At 42.2% G+C, this 23,789-nt stretch overlaps 1 protein-coding gene across 6 annotated transcripts in view; it reads right to left on the bottom strand.

Annotated features, from left to right (window-relative positions):
• LOC125447503 (microtubule-associated serine/threonine-protein kinase 1-like) overlaps positions 1-23,789 on the bottom strand; it is a 139,657-nt gene that overhangs the window by 8,393 nt on the left and 107,475 nt on the right. For 3 of the 6 annotated variants that reach the window (XM_048521936.2, XM_048521934.2, XM_048521937.2), the window contains 11 exons: positions 23,425-23,563; positions 21,386-21,518; positions 16,719-16,884; positions 14,845-14,946; positions 10,332-10,454; positions 9,728-9,837; positions 7,731-7,894; positions 6,916-7,184; positions 5,398-5,607; positions 4,010-4,239; positions 3,213-3,335 (listed from right to left, as the gene is read on the bottom strand). In XM_048521936.2, the coding sequence (XP_048377893.2) occupies positions 3,213-3,335; positions 4,010-4,239; positions 5,398-5,607; positions 6,916-7,184; positions 7,731-7,894; positions 9,728-9,837; positions 10,332-10,454; positions 14,845-14,946; positions 16,719-16,884; positions 21,386-21,518; positions 23,425-23,563 (1,769 nt within the window). The remainder of the gene's footprint in view (positions 1-3,212; positions 3,336-4,009; positions 4,240-5,397; positions 5,608-6,915; positions 7,185-7,730; positions 7,895-9,727; positions 9,838-10,331; positions 10,455-14,844; positions 14,947-16,718; positions 16,885-21,385; positions 21,519-23,424; positions 23,564-23,789) is intronic. The other 3 variants (XM_048521935.2, XM_048521940.2, XM_048521939.2) reach the window with 2 other exon arrangements.

Raw genomic sequence — 23,789 nt, 5'->3', positions numbered from 1 at the left:
TTGAAAACACAGATGACAATTTTAAATGAAGATGTTACTCCATTAACTCTTCCCTTTACTTGAATGCAACCTTGAGTAATGTTGTCCAACCCTAGAGGGCCAAAAGCTATAGGACTATACATATTATGATTAGGATTCATCTCACACAAAGACCCCAGCTGTTAAGACAGAATGAGGTTTTTCCCATTAAGTTGCAATGCACTGAAACCCAAGAGAAATCTACTGGATAACCCTGACATCCATGAACTGAATGCAGCAAAAGGATTGAAGTGGCATGATGGCACAGTGGTTAGTCCTGCTGCCTCTCAACGCCAGGGAGTGAGGTTCAATTCCAGCTTTGGCGACTGTCTGTGTGAAGTTTGCACATTCTCTCTGTGTCTGCTTGGGTTTCCTCCAGGTGCTCCGGTTTCCTCCCACAGTCCAAAGATGTGCAGGTTAGATGGACTGGCTGTGGTAAATTGCTTGTAGTGTCCAGGGATAAGGAGGCTAAGTGGGTTAGCCACAGTAAGTATGGGGTAACAGGATGATATGCTTTTTGAAGGGTTGGTGTAGCCTTAATCGGCTGAATGGCCTGAATCTGCACTGTGGGGATTCTCTGAGAACTAACTAAAACAGATATGTATGTTACATAGAATGTACAGAATAGAAACTGGCCCTTTGGTCCAACCTGCCTGTGCACAAGTCCAGCCTAATTCATCAATATGTTCTTTTATTCCTTCTCTATCCTTTACTATCTTTCACCTATACATCAGTTCCTGCCTACATGAAAGAGAAAAGTCCCCAATTATATTGTAGAGATCAGGAGTCCCTGTCTATATCACAGAGAACAATAGTTCCTTCCTATACCATAGAGAACTGCACAGCTGTCTATATCATACAGTCACTGTCTATTTTGTCGAGAATAGCAACCCCTGTCTATCTTCCAGTGAATGGCAGTCGCTATGTGTATCACAGAAAACAGCAGTCCCTGTCTTTCTCATAGAGAATGGCAGTCCCTGTCGATATTATAGAGAACAGCAGTCCCTTAATATATCATAGAAAACTGGAGACCTTGTCTCTATGGTCATGGGGAAGTTATTAGAAAGATTTCTGAGGGACAGCATATACTATATTTGGTAAGACATGGATTAATCCAGGATAGTCGGCATGGATTTGTTAAGGGAAAGTCATGTTGGATAAATTTGATTACATTTTTTTAAGTAAGTAACAAGGAGTTGTGATGAGGGTAATGCATTGATGGGATCTATATAGACATCAGCAAGGCTTTTGATATTGTCAGACTTTAAGAAATTAAGAACTCATGGGATCCAAGGAATTGTGGCACAATCATTCAAAAAAATTACTGCGAAGCAGGGAGTAGAGGGACATTTCTGTTACAGTTTCTGTTTCAGTGGATTTGTCAGGACTCAGAACTGTGGCCCGTGTTATTTGTGGTGTGCATTAATGATTTGGACTTAAATGTAATGGGTCTGATCAACAGGCTCATGAATAACACAGAGAATAGTGTAAACTGTATGGGGATATCAACCACTGGTCAGCTGGGCAGTGCAGTGGCAAATGGAATTCAACACAGAAAAAATGTCAGGCAGTACATTTGGGAGGGCTGGGCAGCACGGTGGCTCAGTGGTTAGCACTGCAGCCTCACAGCACCAGGAACCCGGGTTTGATTCCAGCCTCGGATAACTGTCTGTGTGGAGTTTGCACATTCTCCCTGTGTCTGCGTGGGTTTCCTCTGGGTGCTCCGGTTTCCTCCACAGTCCAAAGATGTGCAGGCTAGGTGGATCGGCCATGCTAAATTACCCATAGTGTTCAGGGGTGTGTGGGCTATAGAGGGGATAGGTGTGGGTGGGATGCTCCTAGGGGCGGTGTGGACTTGTTGGGCCAAAGGGCCTGTTTCCACACTGTAGGGAATCTAATCTAATCTAGTTTAACATGGCAAGGGATTACACTCTGAATAGCAGGACCCTGGACAATACTCAAAAGGTTGGTGGGACCTAGATGCACATATCTGTAGATCCCTGCAGGGTGTCTATTGACTGGCATGGACATAATATGCTGCATGGCCTTCTGTGCTGTAAACATCTATAAAGAGAATATAAAAGATCGCATGGCACTTTTCTGAAGAAGAGCAGGGAGTAACTTCTTGTGTCCCGGATGATTTTTATCCCTCAATCTACATCGAGAAAGCTGGGTACTTGGCCAATATAACCTTGCTGTTTATACTTCAAAAGTACTTTATTGACTGTAAACTGCTTTGGGACTTCCTGAGGTTGTTATATTAATGCAAGCTTTCTCTATTTAAGACCTCAAGTTTTGGTCTCCTCTCACAAGTGGAAACATGACATCTACCCTACTGAACCTTTCCAACACTCCTGTTAAAACAGATTAATAGACCAAACGGAGAGTTTATAAAATCGTGCAGGGTCTGGATAGGGCAAATAGACAAGGTCTTTTCCCCAGGGTGGAGAGTCCAAAACTAGAGGCATAGGCATAAGGTGAAAGGGGAAAGATTTAAAAAGGACCTAAGGGGTAACTTTTTCATGCAGAGGGTGGTGCGTGTATGGAATGAGCTTCCAGACGAAGTGGTGGAGGCTGGTACAATTACAACATTTAAAAGCCACTGGATGGGTATATGAATAGGATGGGTTTAAATGGATATGGGCCAAATGCTGGCAAATGGGACCAGATTTATCTAGGATATCTGATCAGCATGGACGATTGGACTGAAGGGTCTGTTTCTGTGCTGTACACCTCCATGAATCTATGACGCTGAGTGACCAAATAATGGTTTCTGCATGAAACACACAGACACCTTCCATGACGCTTGGCTCCCTTGTCAATCACAAATCTGTCTAACTCAACTTTGAATTGTTAAGTGGGAGAATGCCAAACATTAAAACTGACATGTAGAGAGATAAACATCCTCTTCAACCCCATCTTATCTGGGAAATTCATCATTTGCTGACGGCTCCCTAGTTCAAGATTCCACAATGAGAGGAAGCATCGTCTCAATATTTACCCACCAGAATTGTCCTATCAAAATCTCCCATGAAAACCCTATTTGTCCCCTCAGAATCCATTTCAGTAAGGCCTTGCATTCTTCTAAACGCCAAGGAACATAGGCCCAACCTGCTCAATGTTTTGTTGTGATTAGAATAAGCCTGACAAAGTTAAACAGATATTAACTGTTGTGTATTGTCACAGCAACTTACCTTCAGAATAAGTTCCACAACTTCAGTGTGGACGAGTCCATGGACAGGTTCCCCATTGACATGAGTAATAAGGTCACCTGCACAAAGTCCAGCTTCATGGGAAGGTCCTCCATCTTCTACATGCTGCAACATGGAGAAGGGATGGTTAAAATTTCGACCACTCACAGACAGTACACAGCAACTCATTAAACTGCTTTGCTTTTCTCTTTCAGTTTTTGAGGGTGTTTAATGAATGGGTGAGTGGGATTCATTGTTCAATTAGTTCCATTGTCCTGCCCTTCATCACAGCCCTGCAGTTCTGAAGTTGAAAGTGGGAACTGCATTCAAACCAAGTCCCGTCCCATTTCATCCACCTCACTTCAACCTTTCAGCAAATCTTTTTATCCCTTTTTCTTTCACCTGCTCATCCAGTTAACCATAGGCTTGTGGTGCTGTCCGTAGCATCCATGCCTCTGAGCCAGAAACTCCAGATGCGAGTCCCACTTCAGGCCTTTAGAACTAAGGAAGGCGCATTTGTAATGAGCCAAACAGGCTGCAGAATCCTTCTAACACATGTTAATGGCAGGAGGGAAGAGTGGAAGAAATTCCTAGAACCTTTTTACCATCACTATCCGTAGATCCAGGCTGTAATAGGTGTGTAAAGTGCAGGGAAGCTGCAGCAATTCAAATCCTCCGAGTGAAATATACCACCTGATCAGTTTCCCCTTGAAATTATCTTGCCTCAACTAATCCCTGCAAGTGGAATGGACTGGTGATGGCAAACGCTGGTGTCTCTTGGCCTGCCCAGTGGGACTTACCCAGACCATGTGTTGGACACTGTACACATCACTGTCTCCCATGTAAACACGGATGGCACGAAGTGTGAATCCATACTTCTTTCCTGAGCGATGGATGGTGATTGGGGACCTGAGACTAGTCACTGCTGGTGAGAAGTCACGGCTTGGTGAGGAGTCCCGCGATGAAGGATTAGATGACAGTGATCTTGGTGACATAGGGCTGGCAAGAGGTGAACTGCTGTGTTGATCTACTGGAGACACAAAGGAGAGACAGAGTTAGACTGACTGATGGGCATAAACCAGCTGTGCTAATAGTGGGCATGTCTCTGGAATACCCTCACAAATGTAAGCCAAATGGCAGGCTGGATTAATCAGGCCTGATTTCAACAGCAATAATATGTATTTATAACCCTTCACCTAACAAAACACCGACAAGGACATCACAGGAAATTTAATGCAGAAGCTGAAAACTGGAAAATGGACGAGGGAACCACTCCACTGTTTTCTGATGCCACCACATTTGACACTTCTGTAAGTCAACAGTTTGGCGGGCTATTCAACTGTGGAAGACATCATACCCAAGTGCTCCAAAATCCACTTTATACTCATATTAGAGGTCAGTCAATGGCAAGCTGTAGGAGAGAACTCACCCTGTTGTAAACCCAAAGGCATAAACTTCAATTGTAATGCCTTTGCAATGCACAGATTAGCTACATCCTTGTGAATAATTTAACCTCACCAGTTTTTCAGGAAACCAAGGAGTAAGTTTCATACCTGACCTAATATTACTCTATATAAATTTCTCAGGAAAAGTCACAGCATTAAATTAAATTTTAAATAATGAATTAAGCACTAATTAGTTCCACTTTCTGATTGGTATCCAACTATTTAAAGCACATGAAATCTGAAACAATGACTTATCCTATCTCATGATAGCCCTTATATAACCCAGAAAGTTTGCCCAGGCTTAGAAAGATTCTTAATACATTGTGAAGACTTCACAGATCTTTGTGTCATTGTGGGGTGATGCTTAGCTTTTTCCTTCCCAAACTCCTTCGGGGATACGGACATCAGATTTGTTGCCCATCCCCTAAATTCTACAACTGAGTAGCTGGCTCAGCCATTTCAGAGGGCTATTAAGTATCAACAACATTGCTATGTGTCTGGAATCACATGTGAGCCAGACCAGATAAGCATGGCAGATTTCCTTTCTTAAAGTGAACCAGATGGGTTTTTTTAACACCAATTTCATGGTCACCATTCCAGAAACTAAATTAATGAATTGAACTCAAGTTCCAACAGCCACCAAGATGGGATTTCAACCTATGACCCCAAGGGCAGTTAGCCTGGTCCTTGAGATTACTTGTCCAGCGATAATACCAATGTGCCGCTATATCCCCACACCATACCTGCAGGGATCATGACCGAAAGCGCAGTGGCCGAAGCGGATTTGATGACTTTGTTGATGGGCCGAGATGTGCGCTTCTCAGCTGAGTCCCCAGATAGTTGCTGGTGACGTGCTCTGCGGACTGCCAGGTCACTTGTTGCCTTTGTGGACAAGGAATCTGCTTCCTTCGAAACAGCACACAGCGACTCACTTAACTTCACTGGCCTGCCAGCTGAAATAAAACTGAGAACATTTAGCAAGAAGCCACTTAAGGATTAATTGACATCGTAATGTTCCTGTTTCCTACGAGAGTCCTTGACTGACAAGATCAGCAGCATTGATAAGATTGACCTGATTTTTCTGACCTTGGCTTGGAGACATAGAAACTAAGAGCAAGTATAGGCCATTCGACCCATCAAGCCTACTCTACTGTTCGCTATGATCTTGGCTGAAGATATGGCTGGGATGCCAAATTGTTGATTTAGTGTCAGGCTGTAGATAGTCATCTGGACTAGATTTGATGATGTTCTTGCCCCATCTCCTCTAGCGAAGGAAGGAAATAAATGTCATGAGGAAGGCAAGAAAGATTTTAAGGGAGAGAGCTCTGCTGTATCCAAGAGCTGGCATGGAGGGTGGGTTGGGGTTTGGGGATTAGCTGAAATAAGCAGTCTGATCTTTTGTACACAGACAGTTGCCTGAAGGTGGAATCCAACCCTGGTCCCTGACACAGTGAGGCAACTGCGCTAGCCACTGTGCCGCCCGAAAGATAGAGATCTTTAAACCATCAATAAGATTTAGTAATGTAGATGTAGAGAAGATGTTTCCACTTGAGATGAATAGGGAGTTAAAAAGTTCATTGCCCTTAAATATATGAAAACAAATCTAACTGGAAATTTTGGAGGAATATCCAGGAATTGTAAGAATGGGGACTTAACTACCTCAAACGGTAGTTGTGGCAAATAGCTTGGTTGCATTTAAGAGGAAGCTGGATAAATACAGGAGGTCTCATTGCACAGTCGCCTGATTCAGGGTCCCTGCCCCTGAGCCAGAAGTTCCAGGGTTGAGTCCCACTGGGATTAAGTGGCCAAGGAAAATGTGTTTATCAAGCAATGAAACAGGTTGTGCGTCAATCTGTAAATTCTTCCAACACACACTGATGACAGGCTGTAAGAGCAGGAGAGATTCCTGGTCTACCATGTAACGGAAAGAACATTGGAGCCTCTGTCATCATTCTCCATAGCTCAAGCAACAATATGCAAGTAAAAGTATACCTATTGTGGCCACTTGCACTCTCTGAATGAGCATAACACGTAGATAATTAAACACATGAGGGTGGAAGGGATACTAATAGGAATGGATGGTGATGGAAGAGAGGACTCTCGTGAGGAATATGAAGACTAACAATGGGCCGAATAGCTAGCTTCCATGCTGTACATTGTATGTAATTCTACGCTCCAACCTTTCAAACCATGTAGAGAATACTAGCAGGTTAGCATCAACCATCACACTGACAATTCAGTGTAGAGCAGTGCTCCCTCACCTGGGAATGTCGGACTACTGCTGGCATTTCCTGCAACATTGGCACTCTGTCCTTCCACATCTTTCTGCGGTGGCTCCAACTGGCTTGACTGGTCCTGGACTGGCATCACTGTCTGCACCCCCTGGTGTCTGTGAGTCACCTCTGTGTCATCCTCAAGGGGTGTGGCAAACTTGTGAGTGTCCATAAGCGCGGAGAACCTGCGGCGTACGGTGAGAGGGGGACTGGAGTCACTTTCGCCGTAAGAAGACTCAGATGCAGAGAGGCGCTTCCTGAAAACAGCACAGATCAGAGAAAAGGTTGGGGGTGGGAGGATGGCCAGGCTGGCCTCAGAGAAAAGGTAGACCTCAGCACACTAAGGCAGTGTCACAACACCCTCCCCATCCTTCCATGTAGTCATCCCAGACAATATCCCAATTCAACCACCTAAAACCAAAAAATTGACTCAGTAGGTCAGGCAGCCTCTCAATGGACACCCAACCACTGGAGGAGCCATTAGGCCCAATTAGCCAAATTCTTCATCAAGGCAGCAGCACTTTAAAAGAGGAGAGAGTGGGGTAGAGAGATCTGGGGAAGAAACCCCAGAGCCTGGAGCCGAGACATATCTGCCCGTCATATGTGACGGATGTGGAAAATGTACAAAAGCTTGAATTTGGAGGATGTTAAAATTCTTGGAGGGTTGCATGACAGGATGAGGTTATAGAGACAGCGATGGATTTGAATTTGAAGATAAGAATTTTAACACAAGGAGCACTGTATAGGCTAGTATTCTTGAGGTTTAAGAGGCGAGGAAACTCCAGAGCAACTGCCGTACTTACATTTCCGGAGAGCTTGTCCTCCAGCTCTTGTCCCGGGTGCTGATGGAGCTCAGCCCCTCCATCTTCTCACTCTTTTCCTCCTTGTGTTTGTTTAGGTTGCGTCGAGTGACCACTGGGGCTTTCTGTTCCTCATGCTGCGTGAGGCGTTCCATGCTGCTGTAAACCTGCACACATCACAACCCAACATTAGCGCAGGCACCACTCACTGCCTCTGGCTGCACAGGCAGAATGGCGAGCAACAGGAGGGCCTGAGGCATCCAGTCAACTATACCCCAAGATCCACGGGCAGGAGGACCAGATGGGGAGAAAGGAATTTCTCAAGCTTTTCGATCAACATCACTAAAACAGGTCATTGTCACGAAGCTGTTTGTGGAAGCTTGATTCGTACAAAATAAAAACGGAAAGAACTGCAGATGCTGAAAATTGATACCAAAAATAGAAATTCAATTTTTCTTGCCGTGTACAACTTGACTTCTGCAACTCCAAAATTATAGACTTAACTACACCTCAGAAGAAACCTCATTGGCTGTAGAGTGGCACTGAGGTTGTGAAGGTTCTATGTAAATGCAAGCCTTTCTCCCAAGGGGAGATTTACGCTGATGCATGGGCTCAGGCCCCCTAAAGGCTTCTGCTTGAGATTGTACCTTCTTGGCCTCTGACTTTTCTAACTGTTGACTTTAATGGTCTTAAAAAACACTTCAATATAACAAGACATTCCTAATTGCTTCTATGGGAATGTTTTACACAGAGGAGATATTAGATATTAAACTTGAGTTTAAGAAATATTTTTAAGGAAGGGGGTAAATTCCAGGGCTAAAGATGCCACTGCAGGCATGCCCCTGCTAAGGGCAAAACCATCGAAGTTGGAGATGCACAAGATGCCAAACTATCTCGGGGTTGCGGTGCTGCAGGACATTACAGTAGTAGGCGGGGATAAATCCACAAAGGATGGATTTGAGCATTTCAGAGGAGTTTGAAGTTTATGGAGGTGGCTGATGCAGAATTTCCGACAGTGCAAGCATGGAGCTGTCTGAAGGAGTACTGTTTCTATATTCCCACATTTTATGCGCGAGAGTCAGCTGGAGCTGAGATGATTTCCCCGCCACTGTATCCTGTAATAATATTGGACACCTGTAGGTGTCGCTGCACATCCTCAAACTCTCCACCAAGTAAAATACAAACCATATAGTTACCTATGAAGGACATTATAATGGTCGACTCAACCTGTTAAATCCTTCTTTCTAATGGAGTGTGCACATAATAATACCACTGATCCCTCTGAGATTTTTAAAAGGGTGCACTTTTTGTTCAAAATATTACCCAGATTTATACATTTGGGAAGAAAGTCACTGGAAAATTCATTTTACAGAATCAATGTTATCTTAACTGTTTAGCCATTGTGTCTCTATTTCTTTCTACAGGACGCCCAGTGAGCTCTTGGTTTATATAGTTTACCAGTGGCTTGTCCACCCAGGGTTGGAAAATTGCAGATTGCCATGTGTCCCAAGGTTGAACCCTCATTAAAACCAAGGAGAGGTCTTGTTGGGCACTGGGTAGCAATCCACACCTCTGGGCCAGAAATTCTGCCTTCAGGTCTAAAACCAGGGCTTGAGGGCTGTGGAGGGTACATACGTAACAGGTTAATTGTCAATCAGTAGAATCCTCATGATACACCGAAGACAAGTGTTAACAGCAGGAGTGTTTCCTAGTTGGCCAGAATCGAGTCCCATGAAGGTCTGAGCACCGCACCCGCACACCACACCCCACCACCTCCATTAAAATATGCTCTGTGTCAAATTACCTCCTCACCTCAAAGAGGTATTAGTAAGTGAATGATGAAACTCAATGAGTTGGGACAGTTTCAGGAGAAAGCCCTTAAAAGTGCTGACCAGACCGATTACTATTTGGCTTTGTAACTTTTCCGCAAGGGTCCCTGTACAAAATAGATGGAAAATGTCACAGGGAAGGGGAAAAGAGACTCACATTGTCCAAAGTACCTTAATAAAGCGAGGCGAGCAGGAGGAAAACTGTCGAATTTCCACTGGTTCATCTTCATTGGTGTCATCCTCATCGTAAGAATTGACATGGTGGTATCGATCAGAGCGAGCTTCACAGAGACAGAATGGCATCATTTCAGAGTCACAGTGAAGTTGTGAAATCCCACAATTTCCACCCATTTACCCTACTCTCTCTTTGTGCTCAATGTTCTTTCTAATTGTGATTATCCTGACTACAATCCACCCAGTACCCTAACACTACCCACTCAGTCTGTATTTACTGCTACTATACAAACAGATAGAGTAGGAGGTTCCTTAACAATGGGTAGAGGGTAGCCTGTGAACAACACACACACGCCCGCCAACAGCTTCCCCCTTGAAAAAAGCACTTCTCCTGTGTTCTACATTTCTCTGAGCAGCAAGGTCAAGTTGAGGCTCTCGATAGTACGGTCAATACATGGACCCTGTCTCTATTCTGCCCTGTTATGTACTATTGAATCTCATAGTTGGGTCTCATAAAATTCAGCGTTTATAAAGGCATCCCACCTCCTGGCTTTCTCCCACCATTCCTAGCCCCCAGATTTGCTGAAAATAAAACACTTGCTGTCAAAGTAACTTGTGTCTTCTTCTGACTCCAGGTGGGGAATGAATTCTGCCTTTTGACGCAGCAGGCTCGTCCAGTCCAGGTCTTTGAAGAAAGCATGTTGCTTGACTTCATAGGTCCCTCCTACAGAGAGCAGAGAAGTGGGGTTAGGATAACACAAGCTGTGAAATGTCCAGGTGGTGTTGGCATTGGGGAACTAAACATGCTTGACAATGACTATTGTTCGAATCCTCACTGACTCTTCCTCATTTTTATTCTTTTATCAGTTTTGCAATATGAGCTGGAAATGACTTGTGGACTTTGGTACGGCTTGTGGTAAAAAGAAAACAACAGACCAAACAAGCTTTATTTGTTTGTGAGGCCAGGCCTCAACGCTAATTGCAGGCTGGGCCTAGATGAAAAAGGCTCCAACAGTCACAGTGATACCAAGAAGAACCTTCTGCTGAAAAAAAAGTGCAGAAGTTAGTGATTAAAGTGATCAGTATCAGGAAATTGGTTCTGGCAAGTCTGGAAGAGACTCCATCTTCAAGCAGATGGCTGATGTTTAATGGTAATTGAGGTCTCAGGAAGTGTCGATTAGTCTATCAGGATTAACTTTTTGAACTATGTTTTCTGGCAGATGGTTCTGGGCTAAAGATTTGAAAGCTCCCTATCTAGTCTGATACACCAGCTTCAAGAAGCCCAAAGTGTAGAAAGTTGATTTAGAAGTATTATTGCCTTTCCATGGATGAACTGAGAAGGTGACCCTGACCAATATTTCAGAGAAAACAGCCATAGCATTAATGCCCCTGAAACAGCACACTGTGAAAACCATGCAAGCAATATGGTTACTTTTGCTATTTAATTGTATTCCTTAATTATGTCTGTTTATCTGCATGTATTCTTTGTGAATGGGGGCTAAAAACAAATATTTCACATTTAAATCTCAGACATTAATCTGCTTGCCATGTTTTTAAGTTTACTCTCTGCTAAAGTTATTGTGTATTTAATAAATAGTTAATTCTTTTGTTTAAGATATAAAACCAATGTCTGGAAATTAATTATTCACAAAGTCTGGGATTGGTTATTCAAAAATCTGGTTATCAACCACTGGAGTGAGTATTTTGGGGTCATCAGTGGTTTTGTTTTTCTGTGTTGTGAATACAGAGGTAGAAAGACTGATTTGATTTGACTGTTTCTGTGTCACAACACTTCAAAGAACTCTGATTATGCGAAGTAATAGTAATTAGCTAAATCTAAATACAACAAAACAACCAGAATTCATATTGAGCATACCTTGAGTAGGCTGAAGTAACAACACAGCTTTAACGTACATATTGGGAAGAAAATATTAAAGCCAATTTTATGAATCAATACTCCCAGATGATTTAGACAATGATCTCTATTGTTTACACTAATTTCTATGTACATAGGCAACTTGTGTGTGGAAACAACCTTGTATCAAGCCTTCCACTTATTATTTGAGAGAGGACTGTCACCAGCTCATTGAGGTTGCAAACATAAATGGTTTTCTAATTCACTTTGTCGATGGGAGGTCACTAACAACTTCAAAAGCAGGGCACTAACCTCCTCCCCTGGAGTGTAGCATTTCTCCAACATTAAACATCCAGCAGCTTTTAGCTCATCGAGATAATAGTCACTGCTGGATAAATGTGCCTCTGATTTTTGCTGAAATGCTGGACTCAGGGATACACTTCCATCTCAATTTCCATTAACATAAAAATTGCCAATTTGAACTTCTTTGTGCCTCAGCCTCTTTAATGACATTGCAGCAATTCAGTCTCAGCAGCACACACTTAGCGCAATCTATGTTGCAACAAAAGTGATTAGATTTCCAAATTATGCTGAGTTGGCCCATGAAATTTGGCAGTGGATGGATCTGATTTAATGTGATGAGCATTACAAAGAAGGTGATTACCAAAACATGTTATACTTGCATCAGAGATGTTATCAAATGACCGTTAACAGTGAGTGGAAGCTATTTGTAACAGGAGTGAATGGAAGGGTTGGATTCATTAGCTTACTATACAACCAGAGTGAATGGGAGAGATTTGACCCATTCATTTGATACACAAACACAGTGAATGGGAATAGTCTGGCACCTTGTGATTTTATGAACCTAGAGTGAAATGAAATGCAGTTTCATCCACTGGTATTGTGCACAAATGGACTGATTGGCAAGTAGTTTGACTTTGGAATATTTTCATTTGTCAAGTGAAAAAACTTTGGAAGAATTTGAGATATTGGCATTGCATTTAAGGAGAATGAATGTGAAGTGATCATTACATTAACATTGTATATAATAGTAATTAGAAAGATGGCTGAATTCTCATTGAACCTGCCTTATAAATGCTGCAGCTTGCAAGAGTAGGTCAGAGTTTGGGAACTGTAGGATAAGTAACTCACCTTCTGACTCCCCAAAGCCTATCCACAATGTACAAGGCACAAGTCTGGAGTGTGATGGAATACTCCCTATTTGCTCCAATAACACTCAAGAAGTTCAGCACCACACGGGAGAAATTAATCTGCTTCATCAGCACCCCATGCAGCACTTTGAACCTTCATTCCCTTCACCACCAACACACAGTGGCAGAAGTGTGTACCAGCTACAGGGTACATTGCAGTAACTTGCCATGGCTCCTTCAACAACTTTGTATAAATATGTGACATCAACCATCTAGAGGCACAAGGCTAGCAGCTGTATGGGCCACCAACGCTTGCAAGTTCACCTCCGAGTTACGTATCATTCTTGTAGCCATATTGCCATTCATTCATTCTTTCTGGGACAAAAGCTTTGGAACGCTGTCTAGATGGTACCACAGGCACTAGACTCATGGCTTGCAACAGACCAAGAACATAAATCACTAGCATCCTCTTGAAATCAACAGGATGGGCAAAAAAATGCTGGTCATGCTAGCAACATCATATCCTGGGAATGCAAAATACTGTTACTTAAATAGTGCCCAAACAAACAAAACAGATACTTGTACTTGTACTTTTCACACCCAAAGGACATTTCAAAGTGTTTTACAGCTGATGACTACAACAGTGTTGTAGTGGTGGCACATAGGAAATGCTGCAACCAATTTGCACACAGTAAATTCTTCCATTGAATGCCACAATGATTGGATTTTCTGATCTTTTGTGATATCGACTGAAAAATAAACGTTGGCCTCAATGCCGACAAGAACACCTGTTCACGAAAACTGTCCATATGATCTTCTACACTAAACCAAACAGACAGGTAGGACACCAGTTTAACAACTCATCTGAAAGACAAGGCATCTCTAAAAATTCAGCACTCTCACATGATCTCAATGAAGTGTCAATCTTGATTTATGTATGTTCAAGGTTAGATAGAATTTTGATCAACAGTGGATTCAAGGCTTGTAGGACCAGACAGGAAAATGGATTTGAAGCCACGATCAGATCAATCATGATCTTATCAAATGACAGAGCAAGATCAAGGGGCCGATGCTCCTTTGTGACTCAGAGATGATGGTGCGATCAACTGAGCAGTCGCTGGCAAATTGGAAAGATTGGTACAAGGGATTTAATGGAAAAGATATGATATTGTAACGTTGCATAGAGTGGAAGAGGTCTGGTACATTAGTTTTGTATTAGCTGCACAAGGTCAAACTGGATAAAGGCCTCACATTGTCATTGTGCACAATGAAAATAAGTGGTGTCATTCAAAAAGGTCATAATTCAAAGAATGAGATGTCTTGGCAGAGCTTTACTCATCCCCAAATAAGACATGGCTTTAATTGGGAGTGGTTAAGCACCTGAAATATGAATATACTTTATTTCCTGGCAATGACAACCTTGTTGAAGATGTTCAAAAAGTAAATTTAACAAATTATATAAAGAACACATAGGATAAAAAGGGCTTTTACAGAAAGAATACCTTGAGTTGTCATTTTTATCATGTCAGGTCAGGGTGAATGTGTACCAGTGGTGAATCAACTGTGCGTCACCTCATCTCTTCCAGGAATGTTAGTTCTATGAATAATTCAAAATGCATAAAGACAAAAATCTTTCTACATTAAAACAGTGACTGCACTTCTGAAGCACTTTACTGGCTACAAGGCACATTGGGATATCTTGAGATGATTAAAGGTGTTATTCAAACACAAGTTCTTCCTTATGTTAAAGTTATGCCAAGAGCAATTCGGAATGATTGAAAAAATAGATGGACATCATTTCCAGTCTCAGTTTTGAAGGGTGATGACAGATACGCAGCAGAATGAGAGAGAGAGAGAGGGAGGAAAGGCTCTGCTCCATAAACACAGAGAATCCCTACAGCACAGGTGGAACCATTCAGCCCTTTGGGTCTGCACTGACCTTCCGAAAATCTTCCCACCCAGACCCACACCCATCCCCATAAACCCCGCATTTCTCATGGTTAATCCACCTAGCCTGCACATCCCTGGATAGTCTGGGGCAATTTAGCATGGCCAGTCCACCTAACCATCCTCCACACTATGGTCCCCTTCAGGTTGTGGCTACCCACCTGTCCCCAGTCTGTCCAATGGGTTTGGCTGCAGAAGACAGGAAATAAGGTGTTGAGCATCTGCTGGGAGTGCCTCATCACCATCAGGCCACATTATATCATCTGGAAACAAAAGACAATGTAAGAAACCAGAAAGGAGCAGCATTTGCCACGAATGCTGTTTGTATTATTACTTTTTTTGAAAATATTTGTGACTATTGGCCTCAAATCTCACTTGAAGCCTCTCATTCCACTATAGTGTTGGCACTCTATTTCCAATTCAGTGGATTATGGAAAAAGATAATTTCTTTGGAACTGTGGTGAGTGTAATTGTTGAGGAATCCTGCCTTTCACCCATTACAGACTATTTGTTTTGTCGTTACCTCCCTTTCCCCAAACAGTGCTTCCCAAACATTTTGCCCACCGTGATCCCATTTTGAGCTTTGAAAATTGTCATAAACCCTCAGCAGAAGACCTTTGAGAGCAGGAGGTGGGGGTGTCACAGTAGATAGGTTGGTAGCGGTGTTGTGCCTGCACAGTACGGGCTGAAGGTAGAGGCATGAGACAGTGACAGTAGTGCTGGAGAGCCCTGAGGTTGCTGGGTGGGGACCTGTGAGAGTGGGGCAGGACTGAAAGAGCAGGTACCTGTTAGAGCAGGAACACAGCTAATGTAAGTCAGCCAGAACTCCACAGCAACTGTTACTGACTTCTGATCCCACAACTTCAACGTGGACCCATGTGGGAACCTCTACTTTGGGAAGCCACAGGTTCTCCAGGTCTGCTGAGCATTTCGAGCCCGTTATTTTTAATTTCAGATTGTTATATTAACTGGAGTTATTCTGCTTCAGGCCAAGTAGCATCCTCCTTCCTGGGATTTGTGAAGGAACAATGACTTCTCCATGGGGTACAGTACATCTTGCCACAAGTTTCCTGTTTCGTTACTTAGCTGTAGGAATTCAGGCTCTGAATGGTCTTCAGACATGTTTGTTGTGCATTAACTGCTGGTAATTACCAATTTTATTTTTGCCTTCCAATTGTATTTATCCTTTCAAGAGGACAGCAATAAGATGTTGAGCAAGCTTACAAGATAGCAAGGCCTGCAATGGAGTTTGACATAGTTCCCTTTTAAGCCTTGTCACATTTCAACATTGAGATTCCGTTTGTGCAATAAACTTCATTTTTTTTGCGATTTAATTAAAGTGCAGTAAAGTCACCATAGTCCCAGAGTACCATAGAGCCAAATAGAGATGATAGAGATAGAAATGACTGGTGGTGGCTTAATCTGAGGGTACTAAGCCTCAGGCGAGGGGAGAGGTTGAGAAGGACAGCCCTCCATGGTGACCTTAGCTGGTGCAGGAAGAGGTGGCTAATAAATCCTCAAATCCAGCATCTTAAGACGAACACCCACTTAATTATCGACAGACCCAGTTACTCATTCCAAAGCTATAAAACAAGTGGAACATACATCATTAGGTCAAGAACATTTACCTAATTTTTGGACAGGTATTTTATCTTTTTACCTTGGGCCAGGAATATCCAAATATTTTTGGCTTCATGCCCTCAGACATAATAAATAAAATGGAGATCTGTTTTTTCTTCCACTTGTACTCATTCCTGGACATTAAGAAATTTTGGTGTTCTGAATAGGTATTTGTTAATGCATAGGGAAACAATACCAGAAACAATCCAATATGAATCTAATTCTATCCCGCAGTCCAAATTCAAGCCAATTGAGAGATACGTATTGAGTGGTCCGAACTTCAAAAATCATGTTATTGTCAGGGCCCATAGTTCCAACAACCACAGTTTAAACACCCTTGCCCAAGATTATACAATGTAGCATAGACACAAACATCATGTGAGGGTCATTGGATCTGACTGGATTCCAAACCTACCACTGATGACCTGGCCAAACAATTCCTCAGGTGTGTCACCAAAGAAAGGGACACACCCCACCAGAAATTCGTACAGTATAATACCCATTGCCCACCAGTCGACCGGCTTCCCATATCCCTGTCGCACGATGACCTCCGGGGCAATGTACTCAGGAGTGCCACACACCTGCAACAAAACAATGTCAGAATGTATTGAAATCAGCTACTTTGCACTGCTTCTGCATCACTTCCCCTCAACCCACAACCCTGCCTCACGTCACTCTACCTTCGGCTACAAGGCCCCACTCTCTTCTCTAAACCTCTCTACCTTGCTCCCTTCAAATTAAGGTCGTCCTTATTCAATTGACCAGGCCTCTCAGTACATCTCTTCATGCTAACTTCTATAGCTAGGTGTCCATTTTTCTGCCCTGATTGTAAAGGGTCTTGTGATGTTGTTCTAAATTTAAAGCAACCTGCTGTGAATACTTTTGGTGGAGAAACAACATGATTGAAGGTCTTATGAGGATATCAGCCAAGATAGTTTATTTAATTCAGCATTATTGTTCGTCTAGTATGCATTTATTCACAGTACACCTCAGCTCTGAGTATAATTATCTGTGAGCAGATGGAGTTCAGCATGAAGTCATATACTATAGATCTAACATAGATAGATTATATAGTTTGTTCTAAATGGTGAAAAGCTGCAGAGGTAGAGAAATTTACACTTTCAGGCACACAAATAGAAAGACAGACTTGCATTTATATATCCACAAACATCGACTTCTCGAAGTGCTTTATAAATTTTTGAAATATTTTTGTAATATAGGAAACATGGCAGCAATTCTCAAACAACAAACTCCCAGAAACACACAATTGGTTCATCTATTTTTCTAAAATAAACAAATAAATTTCTGGAGAAACTCAGCAGGCCTGGTATTTGTGGAGAGAGAAACAATGTTTCAAGTGCAGTAAATTTCTGAAAAGAGAATCAAAATGTTAACTCTGTTTCACTCTCCACAAATGCTGCCAGATCTGCTGAAATTCTCGAGCATGCTTTGAGTTTGTTTCAGATTTGCAATGCTGTATTTTATTTTTATACCTGTTTTTCTGCTTTTTTCTTTGAGGAATAAACATCAGCCAGCACAGCATGGGGAATGCACATGCTCTTTTTTGAAATAGGAGCATGTAATTATATTCACCTAACCCAGTGCACGGGACCTCAGTTTAACACTGCATCTGAAAGGCAGCACCCTGACAGCTCAGTACTTCCTGGGTACTGCACTGAAGTGTCAGCCTTGACTTTTGAGCTCAAGAATTGGAGTGGAATTTAAACAAGGAACTTTGTGAGTCAGACAGAACAATCCTACCAAAACTGACACTGTTAAAACTAAATCAGAAAAAAGCTAGCGGACACATACAAACATAATTTTAAAATCTACTGAATAACAGTTATTTGGAAACTTAACACCTCAATGATCAATCCGTTCTTTGCTTAGAAAGAACATGTGAATGATCTGTACAAAGTATAGATGATCTCCTGGTATTATTATAGCCTATTTAATTACCTAATTGCAGCATTATGCTATTTTCAATTGGCTCGTTTTCCAATTTCAGCACCTAGTTGATAAGGAAACTAGTCTTCACTGAGCAGATTCTTTCAATGGAGCCAGCAGAATCAGAGAATCGGGAGTTTCATTGAGAAATTTCAGTGAAGGTAGAGCACACAAAGATTGAAAGGAACAGAGTATGACGACTAGCTTTATACAATTATAGAAGTTTATAAAATCACGAGGGACATGGAACAGAGTGAATAGCAAAGTTCTTTTCCCCAGGGTGGGGGAGACCAATACTAAAGGGTTTAAGGTGAGAGGGGAAAGATTCAAAAAGGACCTAAGGGGCAACTTTTTCTCGCAGAGGATGCTGTGTGTATAGAATGAGCTGCCAGAGGAAATGGTGGAGGCTGGTACAATTACAACATTTAAAAGGCGTCTAGATAGGTATATGAATAGGAAGGGTTTAGAGGCATGTGGTCAAATGTTGGCAAACGGGACCACATTTATTTAGGATCTCTGGTTGGCATGGACGAGTTTGACCAAAGAGTCTGTTTCCTTGCTGTACAACTCTGTGATTCTATGGCTCTAATTATTCCTCCTATTGGCTTAGTAAAATCAGTTGTGAGATAAAACTGGTGTAGCACCTCATCCTATCAGTTTTCCAAAGTATTAGAACATAGTGTCTGTGGATGACACACACTTTGGCTGTGTGATTAACAGTGAGGACATAAATGTTTTGGTCAGATGAGCAGATCAATGGCAGATGGAATTTAACTGTGATAAATGTGGTGAGGCAATTTGCAAGACCCATTAATCAAGGGAGTACTCAATGAATGACAGGACACTGGGAGGTTCAGAAGAACAGAGGGATTTTGGGTTGCTTGTCCACAGATCCCTGAAGGTGGCAGGAGAGGTTAACAGTGTAGTTAGGAAGACATATGGGAGTGCTTGCCTTTATCAGTTGAGTCAGAGATTATAAGATTATGAACTGTGTCTTAACCATAGTTCTGTACAGCTCCATCTGTACTGGGAGGTTATGTCGGAGTACTATGTCGCCATATCTAGAGCAAGGATGTGATTGTACTGGAGGGGATGCAGAGGAGATTCACCAGGATGTTGCCTGGGATTGAGAATTTCAGCTATGAAGAGAGGCTGGATAAGCTCAGGCAGTTTTTGTTGGAGCAGAGAAGGCTGAGAAGGGACTGATAGAGGTGTAGAAAATTATGAGGATTAGAAAGCAGCTGTCATCATTAGTTGAAGGGTCATGAACAAGGGGGTGTAATGTTAAAGTGAAAGGCAGGAAGTTTAGAGGAAACGAGAAAATGCCCAGAGGAATTTGGGGGTCTAGAATGCACAGCTGAGTAACCGCACAACATTTAGAAAGTATTTCAATAAGCACTTGAAATGTCATAACATTCAAGGCTATGGGCCAAGAGTGGAAAAGTGGGATTAGAGTAGGTGGTATTGTACCTTTGGAGGGATGAACCTGTATGATCCTAGTGCAATTGCCCCCAAAGGTATGAGGAAATAATTGAATGCTATCAATATCACTCACAGAAGCCATTAACAAATAAGATGATAAAAACGCAAGAAATGTGGCATTTGACATTTCTGTCTCACTCCCACCCCAATCCATTGTAGGGTGCATGTGTGCCCCAGGAACTGCAGCAGTTCCAGAAAGCAGCTCAATATCACCTTCTCCAGGGCAGGCAAAAATGGGTAATAAATGCTGGTCCAGCCAGCAAAACCCTCACGTCTCAAGAAATATTAAATTTACAGCATTACTCAGCTCTTCTATCGAAATAGTTCTGAATTACTTTTAATCATTTTCCAAACTGATATCCTTCTCTGTTCGCTGAACCTAAAATCTGTCCAAATCAATTTTTTCAATGTCTTGGCTGAGCTAGTAATACTGCTGATTGCTCCTGAGACTGGCTCATACGGACCAGCGCCAGATTGATAGGGGATTGTGGCAGTCAGTGGTTACAATATAATTAAAAGGAGCACGAGAGCAGAAAAGCCATAATTCTTGGTCATGGATTTATCACTACTCAAGTATTCTGTAAAAATGGGACAGCTGTCCCCTTCACTATATCAATTCAACACTGAGTTTAAGGGACAGCTTTCAATGGAACACCAGGGAGGGGGATAGCTGACTGGTGCAATGTGTTAAAGAAAGCACTTGTGTTTATGAAGCATATGTCCTAAATTCAGGATGCTTCCAAAGTGTCTTCCTGACAATGCACTACACTCTGTAGCACAGTCACTGTCATAAAATGTAGAAAATGCAGCAGTCAATTTATACACAACAAACTAATAATGGCTCTAGATAATCCAGTTTTGTAATTTTGGCAGAGGGTCAACTATTGCCCAGAAAAGGGGCTGGGTGATCATTCATGCCCACCTTAGAGGGCAGAAGAAACTGAGGGTTAATGTCTGGCTTGCAGGATGGTACCTCTGATATTGCAGTACTCCCTCAATGCCCTACTGAAAGTGTCAGCCTAGGTTTTGTGCTCAGGTCACCAGAGTATGTCATTATCTTTTCACCTCTAGGATTTGGTTTGAATCTAGTTCTGGTCCGCTGATGACTTTAAGGATTCTTGTTAAATCATTTTACACAATCACATCCCAGTTTCTATCACAGAGTCTCCCAAAATTTGAGACAATCCCACACTAATCTAGAAAACTCACAAAAAGTAGACAGATAAGAATTTGAAGATTTTGTTCAGATATTCTCAGCTGAAGTTTAGATTAATGAAAGAGTTTGCTGATAATAACCTGAGGGAGTTCTACTCAACATACAGCCATGACGTATCTGAGCTGAAACAAACACAAAGAAAGCTGGAGAATGCCTTTGTTCACAGGTTATGGTCATAGGGCAATATGGTTGTAGATTCAGTTCGGAAGAAAAGTCATTTTGAATTTGAAACATTAACATTTTTCTCTCTGCAAGACCTGCTGGGTTTCTCTTGTAATCTGTGCTTTTTTTTGGATTTCCAGCAACCGTAGTATTTTGCCTTTATTTTTAGCTGAGACAAATGTGTCGTCAGTGGAAAATATCATTCATAGGGCAAGGCTAAAATCCCTAATCCTCATTCAGGCAAATAAATAAAAGCAAGTATCTTATATCCTGACCTGCTTGTCCAGGAATTCCCGGGCATCCTTTTCAATGTGACCCTCGTACAGGTTTGTGGTGAGGCTCATAAGACCAATCTTTGAGAGGCCAAAGTCTGTTAGCTTAATGTGCCCCATCGATGTTATCAAGAGACTGTCAAGCAAGAAGAACAGAGCAAGTAATTTAACAAAGCAGATGGAGAGTCCAACAAGTGAACTGGTGACAATTGGCCTTGTGTGTCTTGAGATGAACAGAATGGAAGCTCATTAGAATTGTTTTTTGGAATGGAAAAAGTCTCTACATCTCAAAAATATTAATGGACAGTTACCTTCAGTTTCTCGATGAATGCATGGTTGTCATTGTCAACTCAAGTTGAACATGTTCCTGGAGGTTATATCGTGTGATGTCTCACCTTTAACTTCCCCGCCTAGTCGAACTGCCTCCATACCCACGCCCATATCCCACAACAACCACCTCCCAGAATAATATCCACAATCTGATAAACAAACGTGTGCAAAGATAAATGACAAAAACACAATTTTTTAAAGTCTCAGTGATCTTTCCCCTATTGTTGCTCACAGCAATGTCCCAGATATTAATCTGCAAGACAGGAAACTATAGGCTGGTTAGCCTGATCTCAGTCATTGGTGATACTTTAATGTCCATTATTGAGGATGAGATTGCAGAGTACTTTGAAGTGTGTGGTAAAATAGGGCTGAGTTAGTACAGCTTCATCAACGGGGGAGGTCATGCCTTACAAATCTGTTAGCGTTCTTTGATGAGGTAACAAACAAGTTAGACATAGAAGAGCCAGTGTACTTGATCTATCTGGATTATCAGAAGGCTTTTAACAAGGTGTCACACAGGAGGCTGCTAAATAAGATAAGTGCCCAAGTTGTTTGAGGTAAGGTACTGACATGGAAAGAGGATTGGCTGACTGACAGAGACAGAGAGGAGTGATAAAGTGTTTTTTCCCAGGATGGCAGATCACAACTATTCACATTATGTGTTAACAGTCTGGACAAAGGGACTGAGAGCATTCCTGCTAGGCTTGCAGATGACACAAAGATAGGTGGAGGACACAGGTAGTGTTGAAGAAGCAGGGAGCTGCAGAAGGACTTGGATGGCTAGCCAATTGGACAAAGAAGTGGTAGATGGAATACAACGTGGGAAAATGTGAGGTTATGCATTTTGGTGGGAAAAATAGAGGCATAGACGATTTTCAAAATGGGGAAAAAGCATCAGAAAATCTGAAACACAAAGGTACTTTGGAGTCCTAATACAGGATTCTCTTAAAGTTAACATGCAGGTTCAGCTGGCAGTCAGGAAAGCAAATGCAATGTTGGTACTGCTGAGGCTGTATAAAGCTTTGGTCCGACCACATTTGGAATGTTGTGAGCCATTTTGTGCCCTGTTTCTAAGGAAGAATGTCTGAGCTTTGGAGTAGGCCCAGAGGATGTTTACAAGAATAATCCCAAACATGAAGAGCTTATCATATGAGGAGCAATAGAGGACTTTGGGTTTGTACTCAGTGGAGTTTGGAAGGATGAGGGGGAATTTGATTGAAACTTACAGAATACTGAGTGGCCTCGATAGAGTGAACATGGAGAAGATATTTTCACTAGTAGGAGAGGTTGGTACCTGAGGACTGAGCCTCAGAGTAAAGGGATAATCCTTTAGAACCTGATGAGGAGGAATTCCTATAGCCAGATGGTGGTTAATCTGTGGAACTCATTGCCAGAGCAGGCTCTAGAGGCCAAGTCTTTGAGTGCATTTAAGACAGAGGTAGATAGGTTCTTTTGGTAAGGGGATTGAGGGTTATGGGGAGAAAGCGTGAGAATGGGGTTGAGAAACATACCAGCCATGATTGAATGGTACAGCAGACTAGATAGGCTGAATGGCCTAATTCTGCTCCTACGGTGAATGCACATGGATGGTGCTTTTTGTGCACATAGGGTGTTTCCCATTAAATACATGACCCGTTCAGTTAAACAATACCTGATTAATATTAACCTCAAACTAAACTTCACTATGACAAGAATGGGTGACCCAAACTTACTTGTCAGGTTTTAGGTCCCGATGGACAATGCCGTAATTGTGTAAATATTCCAAAGCCAGAACAGTTTCAGCAAAATACATCTGGGCCAGGTCCACAGGCAGAGCACCAATATTTTTCAGCAATGTTGCACAGTCACCTCCTGCAGTAAATGAAATGGTGAAAGATATTGGTTATAACAATAAGGTTGCATAGACTGTATTCCCTCAAATCATGAGAGGCATGGATAAGATGAATAGCCAGCATCTTTTTCCTAGGGTGGGGATGCCCAAAACCAGAGGGCATAGGTTTAAGGTGAGAGGGGAAAGATTTAAAAAGGACCTAAGGGGCAACTTTTTCAGGCAGACCGTGCTGTGTGTATGGAATGA

Source organism: Stegostoma tigrinum, chromosome 35 (assembly GCF_030684315.1).
Source record: "Stegostoma tigrinum isolate sSteTig4 chromosome 35, sSteTig4.hap1, whole genome shotgun sequence".
NCBI lineage: Eukaryota > Metazoa > Chordata > Chondrichthyes > Orectolobiformes > Stegostomatidae > Stegostoma > Stegostoma tigrinum.
This window is presented reverse-complemented; position numbering and strand designations above follow the sequence as displayed.